The sequence below is a fragment of the Lemur catta genome, chromosome 6 (assembly GCF_020740605.2).
Source record: "Lemur catta isolate mLemCat1 chromosome 6, mLemCat1.pri, whole genome shotgun sequence".
Classification (NCBI taxonomy): Eukaryota; Metazoa; Chordata; class Mammalia; order Primates; family Lemuridae; genus Lemur; species Lemur catta.
The window spans coordinates 52,596,901-52,619,837 of NC_059133.1; the positions used below are offsets into that span (position 1 = coordinate 52,596,901).

Genomic DNA, 22,937 nt, shown 5'->3' on the forward strand with positions numbered 1-22,937 from the left:
GACCTTATATTCCTCCAACAAGGAGGGCTATGTGCGGCCCTTGAAAAAGAGTGCTGCTTTTACGCTGACCACACTGAAATAGTTAGAGATACTATGGCTAAAGTCAGAGAGGGACTAACAAAGCAAAAGCGTGAACGTAAACAAAGAGAAAGATAGTTTGAGTCATGGTTCAATAGCTCCCCTTGGCTAACTACTTTGCTTTCCACTATACTAAGACCCCTAATTGTAATCCTGCTCATTCTCACTCTCGGGCCATATATCCTAAATAGGCTAGTTGCCTTTGTAAAAGAACGGGTTAACACTGTACAATTAATGATTTTGCGACAACAGTACCAAAACTTAGAAATAAAAGACATAAGAGGCCCATAAACCAAATACGAGCAGGAGTGCTCGTATAAACAAAGAAAAGGGGGGAAAATGTAGAACAGGACTGAAACAACATTTTAGTTAATTCTGTGATGGCTTGCTTAATTTATAGCTAATAGCCAAAGTCCGCTTTTGTATACAAGGCCTGCTTGCCTAACTTATAGCTAACAGCCAAAGTCCGCTTTTGTATACAAGGCCTGCTTGCTTAATTTATAGCTAATAGCCAAAGTCCGCTTTTGTATACAAGGCTTGCTTGCTTAATTTATAGCTAATAGCCAAAGTCCGCTTTTGTATACAAGGCTTGCTTGCTTAATTTATAGCTAATAGCCTAAGTCCGCTTTTGTATACAAGGCCTGCTTGCCTAACTTATAGCTAACAGCCAAAGTCCGCTTTTGTATACAAGGCTTGCTTGCTTAAACGCTTGGTTGCAATAGAGAGCTAAAAAAAAAAAAAATATATAAAAGACCTGTACTCCCGCTACGCGGGGTCCCTGCCCATAAAAAGAGACCACTGCGTTGATACTCGGGACTTGGACCCTAGTTCAAACTAGTCAATAAACTCCTTTGCCTTTTACAGCCTCAGTGACTCTGTCATTCTATTCCCGGGGCCAAAAAAATCTGGCTCTAACAGAGCCACCACACCTCCCTCTCCTGCCACCCCACTCAGCCCCCCAAACACCTCCAGTGGCATGGAGTGAGAGTGTCTCTGGACCCCAGTCTTTCATTTTCTGCTAGCCCTTAAGCATCTGCTGTGTGCCAGACAGAAATTCCCCCAGATGACCAGTGCTTCCTGAGACCCCAGCTCACTGTGTCTTCCTCTTTTGATGATGTTCTGAGAATGGACTCAATAAACATTTTTAGAAAGTCATACAGACTCCTGGGCTGAGTACACACTGGAGTGGGGTGATGCCTCCCAATCATCTTAGTTCACATCCCTCATAAAAACAAGGTTTTGGAGACTTTGGGACATCTTATGCTATTGAAAAAGATATAGTAATATGATAACATTCGCTTAATCATTTGGAATGTTACAGAAGTAAACATTTACTGAGTGGGGGACAGAAAGAACACAGACTATTTCTAAAGTCTATGACCTAGGTTAGGGGGGCGATCCAGTGTGCATGGGGATGGGGTGAGGGGAGGGCAGGGAGGAATGGGAGGAGTGGCTGGAAGAGGTGGGGCTGGGGAAAATCCATAGCACATCTGATCAGCCCTCTGAGGATTTGTTCACAGCAGCATTGAAACCACAATTCAAGAATGCCTGTTGATAGGGAGACTTGTAGAGCAACAAAATAGAGAGTGCTAGAACTCTAGCACAGTCATAGCTGTCAGGCACCGTCCTGTGCCACAATGTGGCTGTACCTGGCGGCCCTCGTGGGCCTGTACTACCTTGTGCGCTGGTACTGGGAGAGGCAGGTGGTGAGCCACCTCCGAGACAAGTACGTCCTCATCACGGGCTGCGGCTCGGGCTTCGGGAACCTGCTGGCCAGACAGCTGGACATGCACGGCTTGAGGGTGCTGGCTGCGTGTAGGACAGAGAAGGCGGCCGAGCAGCTGAGGGCCCAGTCGTCAGACAGGCTGGAGACGGTGACTCTGGACATCGCCAAGACAGAGAGCATCACTGCAGCCACCCAGTGGGTGAAGGAACGTGTGGGAGACAGAGGTACCCCCAGATTCCTCTTTGTGTCTCTTTCCTCTCTCTCTGGGAAGGGGGAACCTTTTGTCTGCTAACCTGGAACATTCCCAAGATGTTTGGATTTTCAAGGACTGTGAGCTTTGTGTTTTCCAGAGCAGAAATCCTAGAGTGATTGTGCCTGAGCCACAGGGTGAGAGGAGCACAGCGTATGTTTAGGGTCAACTCTCTGGAGGAAGGTTGGGCCCTTGAGCTAGACCTTGAGCCTGGCATGCGACAGTGGGGGCCTGGCCAGGCTGGATCCAGGCTCATGATCTCAGCATTTCTTATTGCTTCCTTCACACTTGTCCCCCCAAGGGCTCTGAGATTATCTGTCCACACCTGACTCATGAGGATGGAGGCTTAGAGCGCTGAAGGGACTTCATATCAAATATTCAATGATAATTCCTGTTCTTTCTGCTACATTATGCTGCCTGTTCTTTTTGTGAGAAGGGACATCATGGATTTCTTTGTTCTGATTAGAAATGTAAAACATGCTCATTGAGGAAAACGTAGAAGAGGATAAAGGTAAAACAACATTCACCATAATCGCACCCCCCAGAGTTAATTTCTGTCTGCCTCATGTATTCTGGGATCAGCTTGATACCATTAAATCTCTCCTGCAACGTAACACTGAATGTCTGCATATTAATGCTGAGATAATATAATTTATTTAAGCAGTCCTACATTGTTGGATGTTGAACTTAGTACCCCACTTTTCCTGGCATAAATACCGTCTCAACAAAGATTCTATAACAAGGTTTGTTCACATGCTTAGCAATATTATTGAAGTAGACTAAAATAATTGCATCAAAGAATATTCATTTCTTGGAGGCCATGAATGGTTTCTGTGGGGGGAGGACTAATCTTGCAAGGCCTTATTCTCCTTCCAACATTCCTACATTAAAACTCTGTCTAACTGCACCCGCAGCCCAGGCCCACCAAAAACCCTGTCCCTGCTAACCTGGGGCCTGTAGGTGGGGAAGTCAGACTATTTCAAATCCTTCATCTTGTGGTTTTGTTCCTGTATATCTCACAGACAGTCTTCCAGAGAGCTCAGTGGGCTGGGGACCCGTGAGGTTATGTCAAGGGTGGACTTTGGGCAGGGTGGAAGGAGAGGTTGGCACTGCCTGGGGCTAAGGGTGCCATCTGGACACTGGTGTGGCCTGAGGCCTCCTCCCCGGTCTGCCCTGTGTATCCACTCCATGGTGAGCTTTGGAATTCCCAGGTGCAGAGTGAACTTTGCTTCCTGAGCAAATATTGCCTCAAGATTGGTGCATGTTGCATCACAGCCTGGCCCCTGATGTCCAAAGCAGGCCTGATCTCTACACTCCCCAGTCTTAGGATTTTAAGTGTCTCTCCCCACCAGTGTAGACAAAACAGTTATTCATGGGGCTTTTTGTGTTCCTTTTCCTTTTTTCCTTTCTCTTCTCTGCTTTTCCCTTGACTTCTTTTACCCCATTCCTCTTTTACTGTCTCTGTCTCTCTCCCCTCATGAGATACTTGATGAACACTCACTCTATTTTCTCAAACTCTGTCCATCCACTTAAGAAAGTTGGGTTTGTTGCATGTTGGGTTCCAAGCACTGGGAGCAGAAATGACAAGGACCATCCCTAACTTCCAATAGCTTGAAGAATATGAAAACCCTGACACCCCTAAGTCACCACATCCTCTTTTCTTCCTCCCACTCTTTTCTCCATACCAAGTAGCACATTCTTCTTGACTCCATAAATAAACTCAACTGGAAGGTGAACTTGAACCCTGGCTGTGTCCACACCACATGCACACAGTACAGTGTTGCTTTCTCTATTTCCCACTGTCCCCAGGACTCTGGGGCCTGGTGAATAACGCTGGCATCTCCAGCCTATTGGCCCCCAATGAGTGGCTGACCAAACAAGACTTCGTGACTGTACTGGACGTGAACTTGCTGGGGATGATCGAGGTGACTCTGAGCCTGCTGCCCTTAGTGAGGAAGGCAAGGGGCCGTGTGGTCAACATGTCCAGCGTCATGGGTAGATTGTCGTTTTTAGGTGGCGACTACAGCATCTCCAAGTACGGCATAGAGGCCTTCTTGGACTCCCTCAGGTATTGCACTGGGATAGGGCCCTGCCTGAATCCTCCCGTTCCTGGTCTTCTATGGGAGCATTTTACAGGGGTTTGACTTCATCACAGCTTTAGAGGCACCGTGTTGGTGATTCATCTCTCTGGCTTTTTGGCCCTACCCCTTTCTCGATTTAGCCAGCCCATCCTTGGGACCTGCTGTCCATGTTCTGGTAAAGAGAGGGGCCCCGGGCCTAAAAATTATGTCACATCCCTCTGAGCCTTCTGAGGGGGGCCCACAGACAGGACATGTCTGAAGCAGATTGGAAGTGGGGAGGGTCCTGGCTGTGAGGTCTGAGCTGAGAGCTGAAGACCCTGACCTGGCAGCCTGCTAAGGAGGGTGGGCAGGGCTCCTGATGACAGGACGGTGCCAGCCCAGGCCCATGGTGAGTGTTAGCCGACCCCCTGTACTGTGGGGTCCTCCTGGGCCAAAGGACAAGGCCAGGCCAGCTGTGGGGAGCTGGACAGGTAGGCAGGAGTGGGCCTTGGAGGCCTGTGGGCTCTGGACACATGCTGTACTTCATGCTATTGACAGTGGAACCCACAGCCAGGATGTACTCAGGGTGGCTGCTTGGTGTAATGAGCATCTAGATGCCCACGGGCTGCAGGGAGCAGAATGGCTGTGAGGGGGGGGAGTTGAGACTGAAGGCGGAGGGATGCTCCCCAGAACACAGTCACAGCAGCCCCGCCAAGAGATGGCCAGGGAGTTACCAGCACAGGAGAGGGAAGAAGGGGACCGAGGAGGATAGAGGATGAAATGTGTGCATTCTGGCGATGCCCTGCATGTCAGGGGCATGGGGGAGATAGCCCAGCGGTGGTGCCTTGCAGCAGAATCTGGGGATTCGGAGCTAGTGAGCTTGGTGTGTAAAGTTTGTCAACCCTACACACAGGCAATGCCATTGTCACAATTGTTGCCAGTCTTCTGCTGCACTTCCCAACCTGCCAAGCTTTCTGGCTTATGTCACCACCATTTTTTGCTGGATCTTTTTTGGTTTTATTTGTTTCTTGTGTTTTGGCGCCCAGACCTCTCAACCCCTTGCCCTCTGCCTGTCTGTCTCCCAGGAGGGAGCTCGCCCCCTTTGGGGTGAAGGTGGCTATTATTGAACCTGGTCCCTTCAAGACGAACATGACCAACAGTGAGAGACTTTTGTGGCAGGTCCAAGAGGGCTGGGACTGGGCCCGCCCCAAGATCAAGGAGGTCTATGGCGAGAAGGTTCTGGCATCCTGTGAGTAAACTGTGCATAGTAAGAGAACTAGACCTTGGACCATGATTAATGTCTCCAACACTGGGAGGCTCTGTCCTCTTGCCGGGTACTGAGGAGAAGGAAGTTCAGCGTCGTCACAAAGTGGGGACGTTCAGCCCCATTCTCAATGTGCTGTGTGGTCAGTGGGTCACTTAGAGAAGGAAACCAGGCTCACTACAATTGGAACCACTGTCTCACCTGGTCCCCTCATTATTTTGAAGAGGAAATTAAAGACAGAGAGAGAAGATGCCATGGACTCATGGCCACCCGGGTTTAGAGAGGACTGGTTTTCCTTCACTTCGACTCTGTTAGCAGAGACCTTCAACTTATGGGGTCCAGATATTCCCAGGAAGAGACGCAGGAGGTGGTTTAGTGTGGACCAGTTGTTCCTGGGGTAAGGATGGGCCATGCCCGTGGGGAACCTGTATTGATTAGATTTGGGGCACATCACTGTGGGGCCCAGGAATTCTTAGGAACTTTCCTCCTAACTTAAAGCCGTGAAAGGGAGCAGAGGGATGTTCCCACTCCATTAAGGCTGTTTTCTCATCCTGAACAGATTTCAAACTACTCACTGCAAAGCTTTTGGCAACATGCAAGAAGAATCTGTCAGAGGTGACGGACTGCATGGAGCATGCGCTGACCGCCTGCCACCCCCACACCTGCTACTTGGCTGGCTGGGACGCCAAGCTCTTCTACCTCCCCATGAGCTACATGCCCACCTTCCTGGCAGACGCCATCCTCACTCGGGGCCTCCCAAGGCCGGCCAAAGCCCTGTAAAGCCAAGACTGTAGCGCTTATTTGGGTGGGGTTGGATGCTGTGTGAGAGGTGATATGTCCTGGGGAGAGAAATAGGGTGGAAGGTGAGAGCTCTCATGTCAGCAGGTCACCTGTCCTACCTCTGTCCTCACCTGTGGCCATGATGGGTGAGGGGTAATGTGTCACGGTGTGGGAAATAGAGAGGTGGGAGGGAGCTCTCAAGTCTCCAAGGTCATGTTCCTCACCCCCTCCTCACATCTTCCCCAAGCTTTTCTTGGGACATTAGGCTGGACTCTGGGGATATTGGGAGTAAAGAACCACATCTGCAGCTTAGGAAGGGAGACCCAGTCACATATATTGGCATCTTATTTCAGTAGACAGTCACTCAAGTCTCTGATCTCAGGGCCCACATGCCACCCTAAGGAATGTACACTTTTGGGAGAGCAGGAGCAACTAGGGTGAATGGGCCAGTCCACAGCTGCTCTGCCTCCTGTCCCCCTCATCAAGCTATGCCTTGCCTGGACAGTCTACATCCTCCTACAGGATGGAAATTGCCTGGAGAGGAGGGCTCCCTCCTCTGGAGATACCTGTGCACATGGGGTGGGAATGGGGAGGGCAACCACCAACCTGACACATCAGGCCTCAGGTGCCAACTCAGCACGGAGACCTGTCATCTGAGAGTGGGAGGCATTCCCAGCCCTGGGAGGAAGAGCCCTGTACCTGGTCCCACAGGCTTCACACCCCCACTTCTATGGCCTGTATTTTCAGTTCAGGCCAGGGGAACACTGCCTTGGCCAGCAGTCAACAGAGAGGCCCAGGAGGCACTGAGTCAGGCCCAGGCCTATATTGGGGCAGTTCTGAGTCACCCCTATCCAGGTCCAGAGCCTACCTCTGGATTTTACGTGTGTCCTCAAGAACTGGGATACCCACTGTTCCTGGGCCTGCTTAGCCCCTGAGTGATATGGTCTGACTTCTCCCAGCCAAGGCTTCCCTGTTCACTCACCCAGGAGGCAGAGACTGGGAGGCGCTTCCCAAGTCCAGTGTAGGAGGGGCTCTGCTACAGGGTGGCATGAAGTAAGGTCTGCCTTCCACCCCTGCCCGCCTCCCTTCCCTATGGGCTTTGGGTCTGCTCTTCAGGGATGGGTCCATGGTCTGACCACTCCAACCCCCAGCCCAAACACTCTTAGTACAGAACAGCCAGGCTCTGCTGGGCTTTCCTGAGGTGACACTTGCTTTATCTGATTCTGGGTCTGGCCCGGCTGGGTAAATAGTGGAGCACAGAGATGCATCCTTTGTCCCTTCACTCTAGGGAACTCTGTGGCTGCATTTCTGTGTCAGACCCTCTAAAGTGAGAAGGTATGGGCTGGTGACCAGGCTCCTGAGGAATAGTGACACTGGAGATTGATCCATGGAACCACACTAGGCTCCAGCATCATTCTGTCCCGGCATCTTATGTAGTTCTGGGCATGGTTCCTCACTACTCACACCTTTGTCTGGTTTCCTTATTTCTTTTCCTTCACTACCTTCCTTCCTACCTTTCTGTGAGTTTTGTGCCCAATTGCCTAGAATCTCTCCTTCTCCAAGTCCTGACCCTGAGAATGTTCTCAGTCTCTGACCCCAGTTCTCTGCTCCTCCTACATCTCATCCCCTCCCAGAGCCAAGGACTCTGCCCCGGCCCTTCCCCCTGATGCCCTGTGAGCACATGAGCCCTGCATCATGTGGCTGGGCATCCTCACTGGTGACCCGAGTGTCCTCCCGAAGGCGTCTGGCCCTAGTCCCTCAGGTCCTTCTACTTTGGGGGAATTGGGGCCTCACATCACCAGCCTCCCCTATAGGAGGACCCTGCTGCCTCTAGCCTCAGGCACATCCACCCTGAGGGAAATCCTTTGTTTCCCATTCTCTTTCATGATGGAGACTTACCTAAGAATTCCAAATAGCTGCTGACCTGGAACTTGTTTCTCTTGGGGTTTGGAAAGCACAGAACCAATTTTTCGTTTGTTTGTTCTGCATTAATGAATTTGTCTTAATTTTTTTCCCTGAAAATAAAAATTAAATGTATTTACATGCCTGTATTCATGACAAATGAATTTAATCCCTGGGCCAGGGGTGGGGCTGGGATGGGGAGTTTCCAGGGGGGCTCTCTGGGCTGAGTCCTCCTTTCTCATTTGCCCCCCTTACACCATAGGGTGAGCCATCTGTCATCACCAACATTGCCACTGGGGATTTTCCCACTTTTGGCCACTTTACCCATCAGGGCAGGGGGAAAGAGGGAGGCAGCCACCAGTACTGTCAGAGGTGACAAGGCTTCAGGTTGGACTTGAATTTCTTGCATCAGGGCTAATTGGTATGGTGATGCATCCACCTATAGAAATTACAGAGTGGCTCACCCAGAGGCTCCGCATCTGTTGCAAGCAGTGGGAGGGAGGAGAGCTCTTCTTCCCTGTGGGTTCCAGCAGACTGCCGGCTGGGGCTCAGAGGACCAGCCTCCCTGCTGACTCCTGAGCCCAGTCCTTCCTGGCCGTCACTTTCCTCCTACCCTATGGCGGCTCTCACGGACCTCTCCTTTATGTATCGCTGGTTCAAGAACTGCAATCTGGTCCGCAACCTCTCAGAGAAGTACGTCTTCATCACAGGCTGTGACTCGGGCTTCGGGAACCTGCTGGCCAGAAAGCTGGTTGATCGGGGCATGCGGGTGCTGGCTGCTTGCTTCACTGAGGAGGGGGCCCAGAAACTTCAGCAGGATACGTCCTATCGGCTTCAGACCACCCTACTGGATGTCACCAAGACTGAGAGCATCCAGGCGGCAGCCCAGTGGGTGAGGGACCAAGTGGGCGAGCAAGGTGGGGCGAATTGCATTCTTTGGCTTTCTCCATTTCTCCTTCTCTCTCTCTCTCTCCCAAAGCATCTGACACTCTCAGGGACCTTGATGTCCATCTGGGATGGGAGAGGTGATGTAGGGAAAGGGGCTGAGGCCTGTGGGCTCTGGACACATGCTGTACTTCATGCTATTGCCAGTCGTATTGGAAGCCACTGCATGGTTTGGCCTGTTCACGTGAGGGGTTGATTTCCCAAGGAAGTTTTTTCTCCTAGAAACTCAGAGGAACAGGGAAGAGGTTGACCTAGGAGGTGAGGGAGGGAAGATGTGTTCTGGATGTCCAAACCTCTAAAGATGGAGGTGCCTCTCTGAGATTTCAGGACCCCTAACCATCAACTCCTACAGAAATACAAAACTCACTTCTTGTTGGGATTAGACCAGCGGGAGAGGGAAGGAGGGGTGGGAGGCTGGATCCCAGGAGTGGATGCATTTGCTCTGCTTAACTGTGTCAGGCAGAGGAGAGAGAGATCTCTTCCTGACGTCACAGTAGATGTTGGTTTCACTTCAGGACAAGTGTCTATGTCAGAGTGGCTGATCCATTGGGAAGAGAGGCTGTGGACTGGGGCTGGACCAGGACTGCACAGGGACCTGCCCCACAAACTTCCAGCACACAGGGTGTGGGTGCAGGAACAGGAGAACAGGATGGCTGGGATGCAGGAGCAGCAGCCTGAGGGAAGTCCTTACTCCTACAGGAACTAGTCTGGGGTCTGCGCATAGGGGTGGGCAGCAGAGCCCTAGAGCCCTAGAGCCAGGAGGAGCCAGACAGTAAGTCCCTGCTTTATTTCTCTCCTTAGCACTTATGACTATTCAACATATAATATATTTTACTTATTATCTATTGTCTGTTTCCCCTGCTAGAATAAAGCTTCCTGGGGGCAGGGCTTTTTGTCCCTTTTATTTACTGCATATCCTTAGTACGTGGAATAGCGTCTGGCACTTAATCAGATGCTCAATAAACATTTGTTGAATGAACTAATTATTGGATAATTCCGTAAGAGTGATCCTCTTTCTTCAAGAGGTTGCCTTGGCTGGCACCCTACATTCATCCTTGAGCCACTTGAATTAATATTTTTAATTCTTTTCTTTTATTTTTTTTCCCTCCTCCAATCTGAAGGAAGAGCCACTTGAATTAATGACTCACTGGGTATATGAGTTTCCTATTGCTGCCGTAACACATTAACACAAATGTAGTGGTTCACAGCAACACGAAGTTATTATCCTTTAGTTCTGGAGGAGAGAAGTCCAAAATGGGTCTCACTGGGCTAAAATCAAGGTGTCGGCAATGCTGTGTTTCTTCTGGATACTTTAGGGAAGAATCCATTTCCTTGTCTTTTCCAGTTTATAGAGGAGGCCATATTCCCTGGCTCATGGCCCACTTCCTCCATCTACAAGGCCAGCAAGGTCGGGCTGAGTCCTTTTCATGCTTTTTCCAGTTCTCTTATTTCTGCCTCTTTCTTCCCCTTAAAAGGACCTTTGCGATTATATCGGGCTCACCAGGCTAATCCAGGATAATCTCTCCCACTTAGCAGTCAGTTGATTAGCAACTTTCTTTCCATCTGCAATCTTAATTCCCCTTTCTCATGTAACCCACCATGTTCACAGATTCCAGAGATGAGGATGGGAATATCTTTAGGGGACCATTATTCTGCCTAGGCCCCTGGGCAACATCCTTCGTCTAAGAAGCACTGGGAACTGGGGGGGGGGGGGGTTGGGGAGGGAATCCCAGGGATAGGAAGTGATTTGTCCAAGGCTGGACAGGACTGGAACTGAGGCTCTTCAACCCTGGGCCCCTGCAGAGTGGAATGACAACACTTAGAATCATTTTTCTCCACTTATACCATTTAAATGTCTCCAACAGAGCCCTTATCACATTTTTCCATAAGTATTTTATTTAAATGTTTTATATATTTATTTATAATTATTATTTACTCACTGGTTTGTGAGTTCCTTGCAGGATAAGATCCTGTATTATTCATTTTCTGTCTCCTTTGGTCTGTAATTGGCACAGAGTAAATGCATGAATGAATGAAGGTGTGCATGTGTGAAATGCAGTTGGTTACACTGAGCTGAATAGAGAGGGGAACCATGACAGGGGAAGTGATCCTAACATTAATCCATTGCTATAAAAATGGTATCTCTTATCTCAGAGCTAGTAGTTTAGGTGCTGTTAGCTAAAGCCTGGACTGTAGCTGGTACAGAGCCCCAGCTGGCTTGCAGCCTTTCTGTGAACCAGGAAAAGAGCCTCTTGGGGAAAACTAATTAGTAAATGGAAAAACCTTCCTTCAGGTTGTTATAGCTCCCCTGCCCAGGCACCAGACCTCAGGCTCCAGGCCCCAGGCCCAGCAGTTTTGTGTCTTGTGCACCTGTTCAATCATCCTTGGTGGCCCTGAGCTGGTGCAGAGTGGACCCTGGTGCTTTCCCAGAGATGCCACTGATTTCTGTGTGGTTCTCTCTCCCCCCTCTTGCCCCCAGGCCTCTGGGCCCTGGTGAACAATGCTGGTGTGGGCCTGCCCAGTGGGCCCAATGAATGGATGACCAAGGAGGACTTTGTGAAGGTGATCAATGTGAACCTGGTAGGACTGATCGAAGTGACCCTTCACATGCTGCCCATGGTCAAGAGAGCCCGGGGAAGGGTCGTCAACATGTCCAGCTGTGGTGGTCGTGTCGCTGTCATTGGTGGTGGCTACTGCGTCTCCAAGTTTGGCGTTGAGGCCTTCTCTGACAGCATCAGGTGACTGGTCCCTGGTACCAAGCCACTGTGGGTGGGAATCCCAGGGATTCATTCCAGGAAGAGAAGGCTGGGGTGACAGTGTGTTGGCCGGGGAATCCTGCAGGAAGGAAGCTAAAAATAAAACAGTAGCAGAAGAAAGGTTAGCCCTCAAGGGGCCTTCCCTAAGGACCAAGAGAAGAAGGGATGAGGAGAAGAGGTAGGGTGGAGATAGGAGAGGTCCAGTGGGCCTTCCCTTGAGCTGCCGCAGAGAGAGTGAAGACCTGTTTGGCCCTGTGGGAGTAGGAGGGAGAGGCCTCCAAACAGACAGATAGGCTTGGGGTCAGAAGAGGCTACAGGCCTTTTGTAGACCCCTCACTCCTTTTGCCATGTGGGTGTTGGGTGTGGGGCTGAGGGTGGGAGAGGCCCGGTAGAAGGCAAGACCTTGGCCTAGATTCTCTCTTGTTTTCCTCCCCTCTGGCTTCACCTGATGCAAATTGCCCAGAGACTGCTGGACTAGTTTGGGAAAGGGCCAAAGTCCTAAGGAAGGGCTTATTTGCATGAATTTGCAATGCCCTGGCCCAGTGCAGAGGTGAGGGAGCATCTCCAGGTTCCTGGGGAAACAGCCCCCTCCAGAGGTGACTCTCACTGATGACTGTCATCTTGGGGCCCAGATTGAGTGCAACTCTTCTTTCCCAGGCGTGAGCTCCACTACTTTGGAGTGAAGGTCAGCATCATTGAGCCCGGGAACTACAGGACATCCATTCTGGGCAAGGAGGGCCTGGAGCCGCGCTTGCGCAAAGTGTGGGAGCGGCTGCCCCAGGAGACCCGGGAGAGCTACGGGGAGGAGTACTTCCGCATCTGTGAGTCAGGGTCTCAGCAGTCACTGACCGGCTTTCAATTTACAGGTGTTGAGACGGAGGCTCAGAGGGGTTCAGGGCCCAAGGCCACACAGCTAGTGGCAGAGCTGGGGTTTGAGAATAGAGACCCAGTGGCAAACCCGTGGCTGCTGGGGAGATGGGGGAGGTAAGAGATGCTGCCCACTCCTGGCATCTGCTCCCAAAACATCATTATGCGAGTGAATCCAGTGAAAATGCGCTGAGATGAGTCTGCAAACGTGACTAAGAGCATGGCTGCTGGAGCCAGACTGCCTGAGTTCAAATCCTTGCCCTGCCACTGACCAGCTAGGAGACTTTGGACATACTACCTAGCCGCCCTATGCCTCAGTTTTCTCATCTCTAAAATGGAGCAAATGACAGTGCCTACCTCACAGGGTTGCTACGAGGATTAACATATGTGAAGTATCTTGCGCGCTCTGAGTGCTCGTTAAATAAAGAAGAAAATGAACATGCGGGTATTTAAAAGGGAGAGTCTCTAGGCAGCTCCTCTTCTGTCCCTGAGCTAATAAGGGTGTCCTGTGAACCTTAGGTGTTTTGGGAGGGTAGAGACAGGACATGATAGCTGTTTACCATGCTGCCCAAAAACTTTGTGTAGCAGAAGTGGTCTCCTGGACATCACATGTATAATGCCATGACATAAAAAACCAGACAGCCATTTCTTCACTTAATACATGTTTTATTGTGAGGCTGCCATGTGCCAGGCACTGTAAGTGCCACGGAGGAGAAATGTGGGGCTATGAAAGAAGAGCGGGGCTGGGAGTTAAAGCCCCAGTTCAGATTGTGGAGTGGGAGAGAGCGTCTCTGAGTTGACTCTGAGGAAGAATAAGAGTGAGGCGTTGCTGGAAAGGGGAAAGGGGGGATGGGCAGGGACTTTTTTTGCAGGAAGCCTCTGAGGTAGGAAACTTTTTGAGGAATGTTAAAGAAACCAGAAGGTGGGGAGCAATGGCTGGAGGGGACACAGGATAAATTAGAGCATCAAAGCACACCGAGGATAAAGGATGTGATCTGATTTGTGATTAGAAAAGACCACTTTGGTTGCTGCGCGGTCCTAGGCTAGACCAGCCAGTGGTTTGGACTGGAAAGAAGGTAGAGAAGTTGGAAAGAAGTTGATGGATGCCAGGTGTATGTTAGGCCTGCTACTACTGGGGCTGAAGGAGAGGGAATCTTGAAAGACCAGAGCTAGGCTTAAAGCTCAAGGAACCTGGTGGATGGAGGTATCATTCATTCATTGATTTAGGGAAGCCTCAGGGAAAAATATTTGGAGAGATATTCCTTGGAGAAAGTAATCTTTTAGTTCTGGACATGTTAGAATTCTGTGAGGAGAAAATATGTCGGAGGATTTACCCTCATTGGGACTTTCTCAGTAACAAGTGACAGAAAATCCAACCCAAATTATTTAAGCAGAAAAGGAATTTCTAGACTTGCATGACTAAAAATTTGAGCCTGTTGGGCTTCAGGTACAGCCTGATCCAGCCCACGAATGATGTTGTTAGGACGTGGTTTCACCCTATGTCTTTGCTCTGCTTCTTTTGTATTGACTCCAGTCTCACAAGCTCTCTGCCCAGTGAGGGCCACGTGGCTGCAGCATCTCTTCACCTCATCCTAGGGTGAGGTCTGCTGGAAAAAGGGAGAGTCCTTTCCAGTAGCTCCCCACAAAGTCCTTATGTTCACTTTGACTTAGAGGGCCTTTGGTGGCTGAATCCGAAGGAACCCAGTATATACCCAACCCTGAACCAATCACTGTGCCTGCCCAGGGGAATGTGAAAGTCTGGTTGGCTCACGCTGGGTAATGTGCTCTGCCCCATCCAAAGGACTCAGAATGGGAGAGGCATGGATCCCCAAAGGGAAATTGGCAGCTGCTGGGAACAAGGGAAGTAGATGTTAACAGGCAGGGGGTATAATATATATCCTCTGTGTGATTGCTCTAAAACTCCCTTAGCAAAGAGTAGTTGAAATTATTTACGGAGCTCCTGTGAGGCTAGAGTGAAACAGACTCAGGCAGTATCTGGAAATTTCACAAAGTCATTTTCTAAGTAAATAATCAATGCAGCAAGAGGTTGTAGAGTCTTAAGTGCAGTCTGTGAAAGAGGCCGAGTGCCATGGCTCATGCCTGTAATCCCAACATTTTCGGAGACTGAGGCGGGAGGACTGCTTGAGGCCAGGAGCTTGAGACCATCCTGGGCAACAGAGCAAGACCCCATCTCTTACAAGGAATTTTTAAAAAACTTAGTCAGGCCTAGTGACACATGCCTATAGTCCTAGCTACTCAGGAGGCTAAGGTGGGAGGATTGCTTGAGCCCAAGTGTTTGAGGTTACATCAAGCTATGCATCACTGCACTCCAGACTGGGCGACCTTGCCTCTAAAAAAAAAAAGAAAAGAAAAAGAAAAAAGTATGATTCCTCTCTCACAGAATGTTACGAAAATTAAACAAAAATGTAAAAATGCAGAGTACTAGCCGGGCACAGTGGCTCATGCCTGTAATCCTAGCACTCTGGAGACAAAGGTGGGAGGTCAGGAGTTCGAGACCAGCCTCAGCAAGAGCGGGATCCTGTCTTTACTAAAAATAGAAAGAAATTAGCCAGGCAACTAAAAAAAAAACTATATATATATATATATATATATATATATATATATATATATATATATATATATATATATATATATATATAAAAATAGCCAGGTGTGGTGGCACACGCCTATAGTCCCAGCTACTTGAGAGTCTGAGGCAGGAGGATCGCTTGAGCCCAGGAGTTTGAGGTTGCTGTGAGCTAGGTTGACACCACGGCACTTTAGCCCAGGCAACAGAGTGAGACTCTGTCTCAAAATAAAAAAGAAAGAAATGCAAAGTACTCAGCTCATCCACAGTGAGAGTTCAACGCACCTTAACCACTGTTGTTATCACTGGGCTGGCAAGAGTGAAGTGTGAAGGGGCTGTGGTGGGGATTGAGGTGGGGAGAGACGAGGGATCAGGTCATGCACGACTTTGATGGCTCCTCTGAAGAGTGTGGATCTTATTCTGAAGTCATTGGAGAGAATTTTAAATGGTTCTAAAATGATCAGATTTGTATCACTGTGGGAAGGATCAAGAGGCCAGCTGGGAGGCCATTGCAGAAACCCAGTGAAGGAACTGTAAAGAGGAGAAGTTACGAGTCGTGGTGGGTGTGGGAGGGAGGGGCTGTGCGATAGCCTGGAGAAACACTTAGGGGTGGTCATACTGCACCACTGGACACAAACTCCTGCAAGCTGCTGTGGCCAACGAAACAGGCCCCTGGCTTATAAACCCCAGGACCAGGCTCCAGGGTTCTTAGAGTCATTTTTAATTGCACCCAAAATAGAACCATATTGGAAATGGCTAATTAATAGCAACTGATGTGGACACGTTCCCAAAGAAGTGGCGTGCAGCAGCAGCACAGCAGACGCATGCGCAGTGCAGCACTCTGGTATGATACTAACAGACCTCAAGCTAACGCTCAGCATTGCTGGGGAGAAGCCCAGCCACCTGGCCAAGTTTCTTTTTTTGTCTCCACTCTGCTGTGAAGGCCCTCAAAAATTCTCCTTTCAGGCCGGGCGTGGTGGCTCACACCTGTCACCCTAGCACTCTGGGAGGCCGAGGCAGGTGGATCGCTCAAGGTCAGGAGTTCGAGACCAGCCTGAGCAAGAGTGAGACCCCCTGTCTCTACTAAAAATAGAAAGAAATTATCTGGCCAACTAAAATATATATAGAAAACACTAGCTGGGCATGATGGAACGTGCCTGTAGTCCCAGCTACTTGGGAGGCTGAGGCAGTAGGATTGCTTAAGCCCAGGAGTTTGAGGTTGCTGTGAGCTAGGCTGATGCCACGGCACTCACTCTAGCCCAGGCAACAAAGCGAGACTCTGTCTCCAGAAAAAAAAAAAAATTATCCTTTCAGTCCCTCTTTCTTCTTGGAGAGAGTCTACATCAGAAGCCCAGGACCTGTCCCTGGCAAAGGAGAAGGGGACAGCAACTAACCTACTGGGCCCTTACAACGTGCCAAAGACTGGTCCTTGATACTTTATAGACTTTATGTTGCTTAATTCTAGCTACATCAAAAATGGTTTCCTGGATGCCCAAAGCCAAAGCCCACGTTCTTCCTGTCTCACTGTCGAGGAGAGTGACAGAGCTCAATGGGTACTTCTGTCCCTCTTCCCACTCCATGCCTAGCAGGGTGCCCAGCACTAAATGGCAGCTAGTAAATATTTGAGAGAACAATGAAAGGATGTGCCTCATAACCGCTTCCCCTGTCTGGAGTAGCGTCTTCTACCCCACCTATCAGAGCCCAGTCCCCTCTCATCGTGTCAGCTTCCCCCCACCTCCTCCGCCTGCACACGCTCGCTGGCTCTGAGGGAAGCGCGCAGCCCTGAGCACCCTGAACCATTCCTTTGACACTCACCGCCTGCCTTAGTCCCACTGGTGGTGGACTCCATGCCAGGCTTGAGGTCAGAGGACAGGGTGTGTCATCCCAGGGCATTATTACTCTACAGACAGTCTGGCTTTAAGCTAGCATGGCTCTTTTGGGGACTCCAAAATGTGGTTTGGCTTTTTCCCCACAGCAGTTTTCTCACCAGGAAACAGAAAGGGGATTCCTTAGAGTCTGAAGTAAAGGGGACTTCAGTGACACTGCTCTGCCCTCACCAAACACGCACTTGGTCCTGACCCCAAGGAGGTGAATTCTCTGCCTGCCTGGACCATTGTTCCCATCAGGGCAGTCTGACTCACAGGCACCATTTTATCTGGAGTCCTTAGGGCTCTCATTGAAGCATGAATCCCCCCAGCCCACTGCTGTCCCAGAGTCCTGGGGCAAAGGTGCAGATGAGGGCCAGTAAGGGCATGGTGTGGGCCTGTCTCCTGTTTGTGCTGTGAGCTTCAGCAGACTTGTATTTAATACCGCCAGCTGCCCTGCTCCCATCGTGGCACCTGTGTGCACAGTGCAAGCAGAACAGCCCCTCACATTGGTTAGAGCCCTACAAGGTGCCTGTTTGTGCCTTAGATTCAATTGAGCCCGCAATGGCCTTATGACCAAGGGAAGGGTAGTGTTATTATTTTTTAATAATTTTTTCTCCTGCATGCTTTTGTAGAAAATTTGGAAACTCTAGGCAGTACATAGATGAAGAAAAAAAGCCTCCAGTAGCTAGGAATCCCACCAGCCAGACAATATTTTTTACTTCTTTCATTTCAATTTTTCTTTGCACTTATATACATGTGTTTTCTATCCTGTCCTTCCTCACCATCTACTTTGCTACTAATCATCTTTGTTATTCTCCAGGGCAGGATTTATCCTCATTTTACAGGTAAGGAAAGTTTAAGCACAGCTAATAAGGTCATACAACTAATAAGTGGCATAGTTATGAGAAGAACTGAGCCCAGTTCTTCTCATCCCTAGTCTAATACAATAGTAGGAATTCAAAGCACAATTGTTGAATTCAGGAAGAGGAAATAAGATTACCGGTAATAATCTTCTTACCAAAATGGGTGTTTGTGTATGCGACAACCTGGAGGTTGTGACAGACCTGCCTGAAATGTTAAATAAAGGATCTGATGGAAAAGCAGCTTGGATGGAATTCAGAAGAAACTATCTTTATAAACAATAACAGAGCCTTTCATTTGTTCCCCCGTACCCTCAAACAGATACTGAGAAGTTAACGCACATGATGAGGCTGGCAGAGCCGAGAATCAACGATGTCACCAACAGCATGGAGCATGCCGTTGTTTCCCGGAGTCCCCGCATCCGCTACAACCCTGGCCTGGATGCCAAACTCCTCTACATCCCCCTGGCTAAGTTGCCCACCCCTGTAACAGATTTCATCCTGAGCCGGTACCTTCCAAGGCCAGCGGACAGTGTCTGAGCTGGGGAGGCTCAAGGGGCGGTCGGTGGAGTGTAGCGGAGGGGGTGAGAGAAAGGACTGTGGGGTCAGAAGAGGTGGTATCAGACATCCTGAGGGTACTGGCTGCAAAAGACGCTTTGCTCGGCTGCCACTCACTGCTGGAGAAGCTACTGGTAACTTCTAACAGAAGGTGAGTGGCTCTTCCCACCCGCCGGGGCCCCACAGAAATCTGAGGTGGCCTTCGCGGGTTCGGAGACCTGCAGTGTGGCCCCAAGGACATCCATCACCCAGTCAGGATATGGCTTTTTGGGGCCTGGAAAGTCAAGGAGAGGGAAACCATCTCCTGCTGAATCATGAGCCCCTCTCCGTTGTCACTGCCACTGGCAAACACAGTGACATAATCTGGCCCCCAGGGGAATCTCCACCGCTCCACCGCCTTCCTGTGAGTCTCTCAAGGTGCACTCACCCATTATGGAGTAGGCCAGACGTGGGGGGGGGGGGGTCAAGGTTTTATCAGACAAAAGTTTAAAATATTTTCTCTCTCTTTAGATTTCTCTATCCATAGGTGATTGGGATCCACATGAAATAACATCCATTTATTTAATCACCATTGATTAATTCTTCAAAAAATGATTGAATGCCTACCACCTACCAGCACTGTGTAGGTGCTAGGGGGATATAAAGATGATTAAACCATGGTCTTGTTTTTTTTCAGTTGTTTATTTTGTGTTTGGTTTTGTTTTAGCACCATATCTAGTAGCAGAGAGGACAAACAGTGATAGAAGGAACAAAAATCAAAAAACAGTTTTAAAACTGTGAGGGACCCTGGAGATCATCATCCCAGTAGCTCCCAAACTTGGCTATACATCATAATCACCCAGTTAATTAAAAATGCAGATTCCTGACCCAATGTTAGAATATCTGATTCAGTAGGCCTGGGACAGGGCCCAGAAATATGTATTTATAAAAAGGCCCTAGATGATTCTGATGCACTGGAGCACTTCGGAGCCAATGATAGTTCCATAGAAGAAGTAATTCATGCTCAGAGGGGAAAGTGACCTACCAAGGCCACTCAACTTCGTGACCAAGACAGGAACAGAACTCAGGTATTCGGACTCCCAGATAAGGGTTCTTTTTAGTTATAGGAAAATCAATTTCTGAAATTAGTAACATAGCCAAATAAGTCATGGAACTAAATTTTTTTAAAAGCCTTAAACTTCTGGGTCATGTGAAGTTCTGTGAAAAGACTTTTCTGATCTTGATGTATGGTCATGTAATGAAAGTCAAATGTGAATTTCTTTTATTAAATGTCTTTAACTTGTGTTTCTTCAATATCTGGATGAACTTGTGGAATAATAAAACGTAACTTATTAACAATTTGTCTCTACATTTTTATCCTAACTCAACATATCCGTGGGGGAAAAGTCTCTCAAAGCTGGCTGGCTTTGTCTCCATAGAGCTGGCTTTGTAAAGGTCTTATTCTGTGATAGCTGCTTCTCCCTTGCACGTTGGGGTTCCTCATTCTCCCATCTTCCCCGCTGCATCTGACATGCCTGCTTGTGTACACAGATGCACTAGAAATTTGCTTTCTAGAGCATTTCATCTCTGGCTTCAGTGAGACCACTAACCTATATCTGAGGTGCCCCAGTGAAAGCCCTGGATGGGGCTGCTGAAGATATTCTCCTCCAAGTGCCAAAAATTAGGGGCCATGGCTTATTCATTCATTCAGCTGATTTGTGCTGAAGCACCTACTATGAGCTGGCACTGTGCTAGGGCCTGGGGATACGGTGGTGAACATGCCACAGTGCTCACCCTCCACAATCTTTCAGTGCCTGGGAGTAGACACAAATAAATAAGCACTTCTAACGAAGTCTCATAAGCATAGCAGCAAGAGAGGAACAGGCTGTTATAGGAACTCATATAAGGCATTAGCAATTAGTCTAGACTTGGGGGATCAGAGAAGTCTTCCTGGAGGAAGTAATGTCTGAACTGAGACTCAGGAATGAGTTGGAACTAAGAAGGCAGCTAGCTGGTTTACCCTGTGCATTATCCATAAATGTGCTTGAGCCCAGGCACATTTAACTCACCCACTCGCCTTACTTCTAGGTCACCTCTACTTTGCTTCCTTGCCTCGCCCTAACTATGTAATTTGCTATGTGACCTTTCAGGAATGCCAGCTCATATTCACATATTTACATTTATTTGAGCCAGACAGGTTTAGAAAGGTAAGTATATAGCCATCAATCCTTGAGCCAATGATTGAGAAACAAAACCCCAAAATTCCTGGCAGCTGCTAAGCGTGATATGTTAAACCAGTTGAACAGGCTTCTCTAGAAGAGATTCAGACACCGGATGCAGTTGAATTACATAACCCTGAAATTCTAGTCCTGTGTCTATTATTGAGCAACTGCGTGATGTTGGGCAAGGTTCGTAACCTTGCTAGGCTCTCTTGTTTTTTACTAGTAAAAGAGAAGGTAAGCCAGTCCCCAGTTGCCTTCCACCTCTAATAGGAAGCAAATCAAGTTTTTGGCAAAGCTAAACAGAAATGATTCTTGAACGGGCGGTGCCACAGAAAGCAAGCTGAGGTCCTCACTAAAATGAGAAAGATTCTACCCAATGTGCCAAGGTAGTGTTTAGGAGTAGAGCTAGCAAGCTTGCAGTCTACCCCCAGCAGCTCTCTTAAGCTTACGCTCCACTCCTCTCATACCTCTCTTTCCTCCACGAGGTTGGAGAAGGCTTCCATTGTGCCCCTATAGATCGTTCCTACTCATAAATGTTATTGTTTGAAGCCAATCAGATCTATTTCTAGGGACAGACAGCAAGAGACACACATTGACTGTATCATAAACCCACACTTCCTGCTCTGCCAAGTTTTATTACATTCCTCTCTCTTACTAACCAGCTCTCCTGGAAGAACCCCTGCTTCTACGTGGGACTAGGCAGTAAGTGAGGTGGACTCACTCCATAGCCCTCTCCACATGTCTAGATGTTACGTGCAAGTTTAAGCCAAACAACTCCAATATAATGACGAGTCCTATTCTGACAAATCCCACAAGAGCATGACTCAGAAGTCTTGGCTGAATGCAACGGTCTTCAGTATTCTTAGAGTCAACCCAAAGTTTCCAATTTCCGGTTTTAGAATAAATGACTTCTTTTTTAACATTCCTGCTGGGAGTGGGAGGTAGTGGACAACACTATCATTCAGTGTAAGCCCAAAGTTCTTGTATGATCCAGAGAGCAGGGGAGTGATGGCTTCAAGGTGTGAGAGATTCACACAGCCAATAGAGAGAGAGAGAGAGAGAGAGAGAGAGAGAGAGTGTGTGTGTGTGTGTGTGTGTGTGGTGTGTGGTATAGGTATGTGTGCAGTGTGTGTATGGTGTGTAATATGTGGCATGTGTGATGTGAGGTAATGTGTGTGTGTGTGTGTGTGGTGTGTGCACATGGTGGGGATGGTCGGGGAGAGTAAGGGATGTCAAGCTGGTTTTCATTTCATTTGGGGAAAATGAAGTGTGAACGATTAAGCTATTTATAACTGACACACAAGGGAATGTTTACTGCATGAGCTAAGAGGCCACTTGTGCCGTTTTGTGAGGGTTCATGACACTTCCTCCTCTCAGATTGTCATTTACCCAGGTGTCACAGCGTGTTGTGGTAAGATGGGAATGTTTATATCTTGCCTCTCAGAGTTGTTTTGAAGATTAAGTGTGTAATGTCAGCAACGTGTTTACTTCAGAGCAGGGCACCATGATAAGCTTGGGGTAAGCACCCCCAGGCCTGTTACTGACCCCTGTATCCTCCACTGTTTACATTTCTGTCTCTACTTCTTTTCTCTAAACCAATTCTCCATCGAAGCTGTGGCCCCATAATTTATTTTTAATTTGCCTCTGGAGTAGGCTTTTAAAATCCCAAGTAATTTTTATCTACTTGGTCTTTACATGTATCAAACTACTGTACTTCTCTCATTCCAGTTAAACAAAAATGGCTTGCAAACCCCAAAACATGATATGAGCTGTGTTGTCTCTGTACCGTTTGTTTTAAGACAGGTTCTAGTAAAGACGTGGGAAAGCTAGAACATATGTACCACTTCCACAAGCGGGATTGGCAGCTCAGGTTAGAGTCAACTTCACCTTTCCCTTTCTGCCCTGGAGATTGAAGCCTATCCTCGACAGCATTTCTGGAAGCGGAAAGCAAGTCCTGGAATGTCCCCCTCACCTCTACCAAGCAATCCCTTTTAGTTCTTCAAGGCTTCCTTTAGGCACTGTCTCCTCCAGGAAGCCTTCCCTGAACCCTCTCATGTTAGGTGACTGTCCTCTCAACTCCCATACTCTTCCTCAGGAGATGCTGTGCTCTCTGAGGGCAGGGACATTGTTTTTCATTTCTGTATCCTCAACCCCATAGCACAGGGTTCTGCTCTTAGGAATTGCTCAATAATGTTTGTGGGATGAATGGATGTCACACAGCTGTTTGCTTCCTAA

The 22,937-nt window shown here is 48.6% G+C and overlaps 2 protein-coding genes across 2 annotated transcripts; both read left to right on the top strand.

Annotated features, from left to right (window-relative positions):
- The first annotated feature begins 1,615 nt into the window (after window positions 1-1,615).
- LOC123639631 (retinol dehydrogenase 7-like) lies at window positions 1,616-8,201 on the top strand. Its single transcript, XM_045553596.1, has 2 exons — window positions 1,616-2,028; window positions 5,938-8,201. Exons 1-2 carry the CDS (start codon window positions 1,716-1,718, stop codon window positions 6,156-6,158), a joined length of 534 nt encoding a protein of 177 aa, XP_045409552.1. The 5' UTR covers window positions 1,616-1,715; the 3' UTR covers window positions 6,159-8,201.
- A 336-nt stretch (window positions 8,202-8,537) lies between these two features.
- Window positions 8,538-19,794, top strand: SDR9C7 (short chain dehydrogenase/reductase family 9C member 7). The gene is made up of 4 exons (XM_045553595.1): window positions 8,538-8,977; window positions 11,485-11,743; window positions 12,419-12,582; window positions 18,266-19,794. Exons 1-4 carry the CDS (start codon window positions 8,677-8,679, stop codon window positions 18,481-18,483), a joined length of 942 nt encoding a protein of 313 aa, XP_045409551.1. The 5' UTR covers window positions 8,538-8,676; the 3' UTR covers window positions 18,484-19,794.
- The last annotated feature ends 3,143 nt before the right edge of the window (window positions 19,795-22,937 follow it).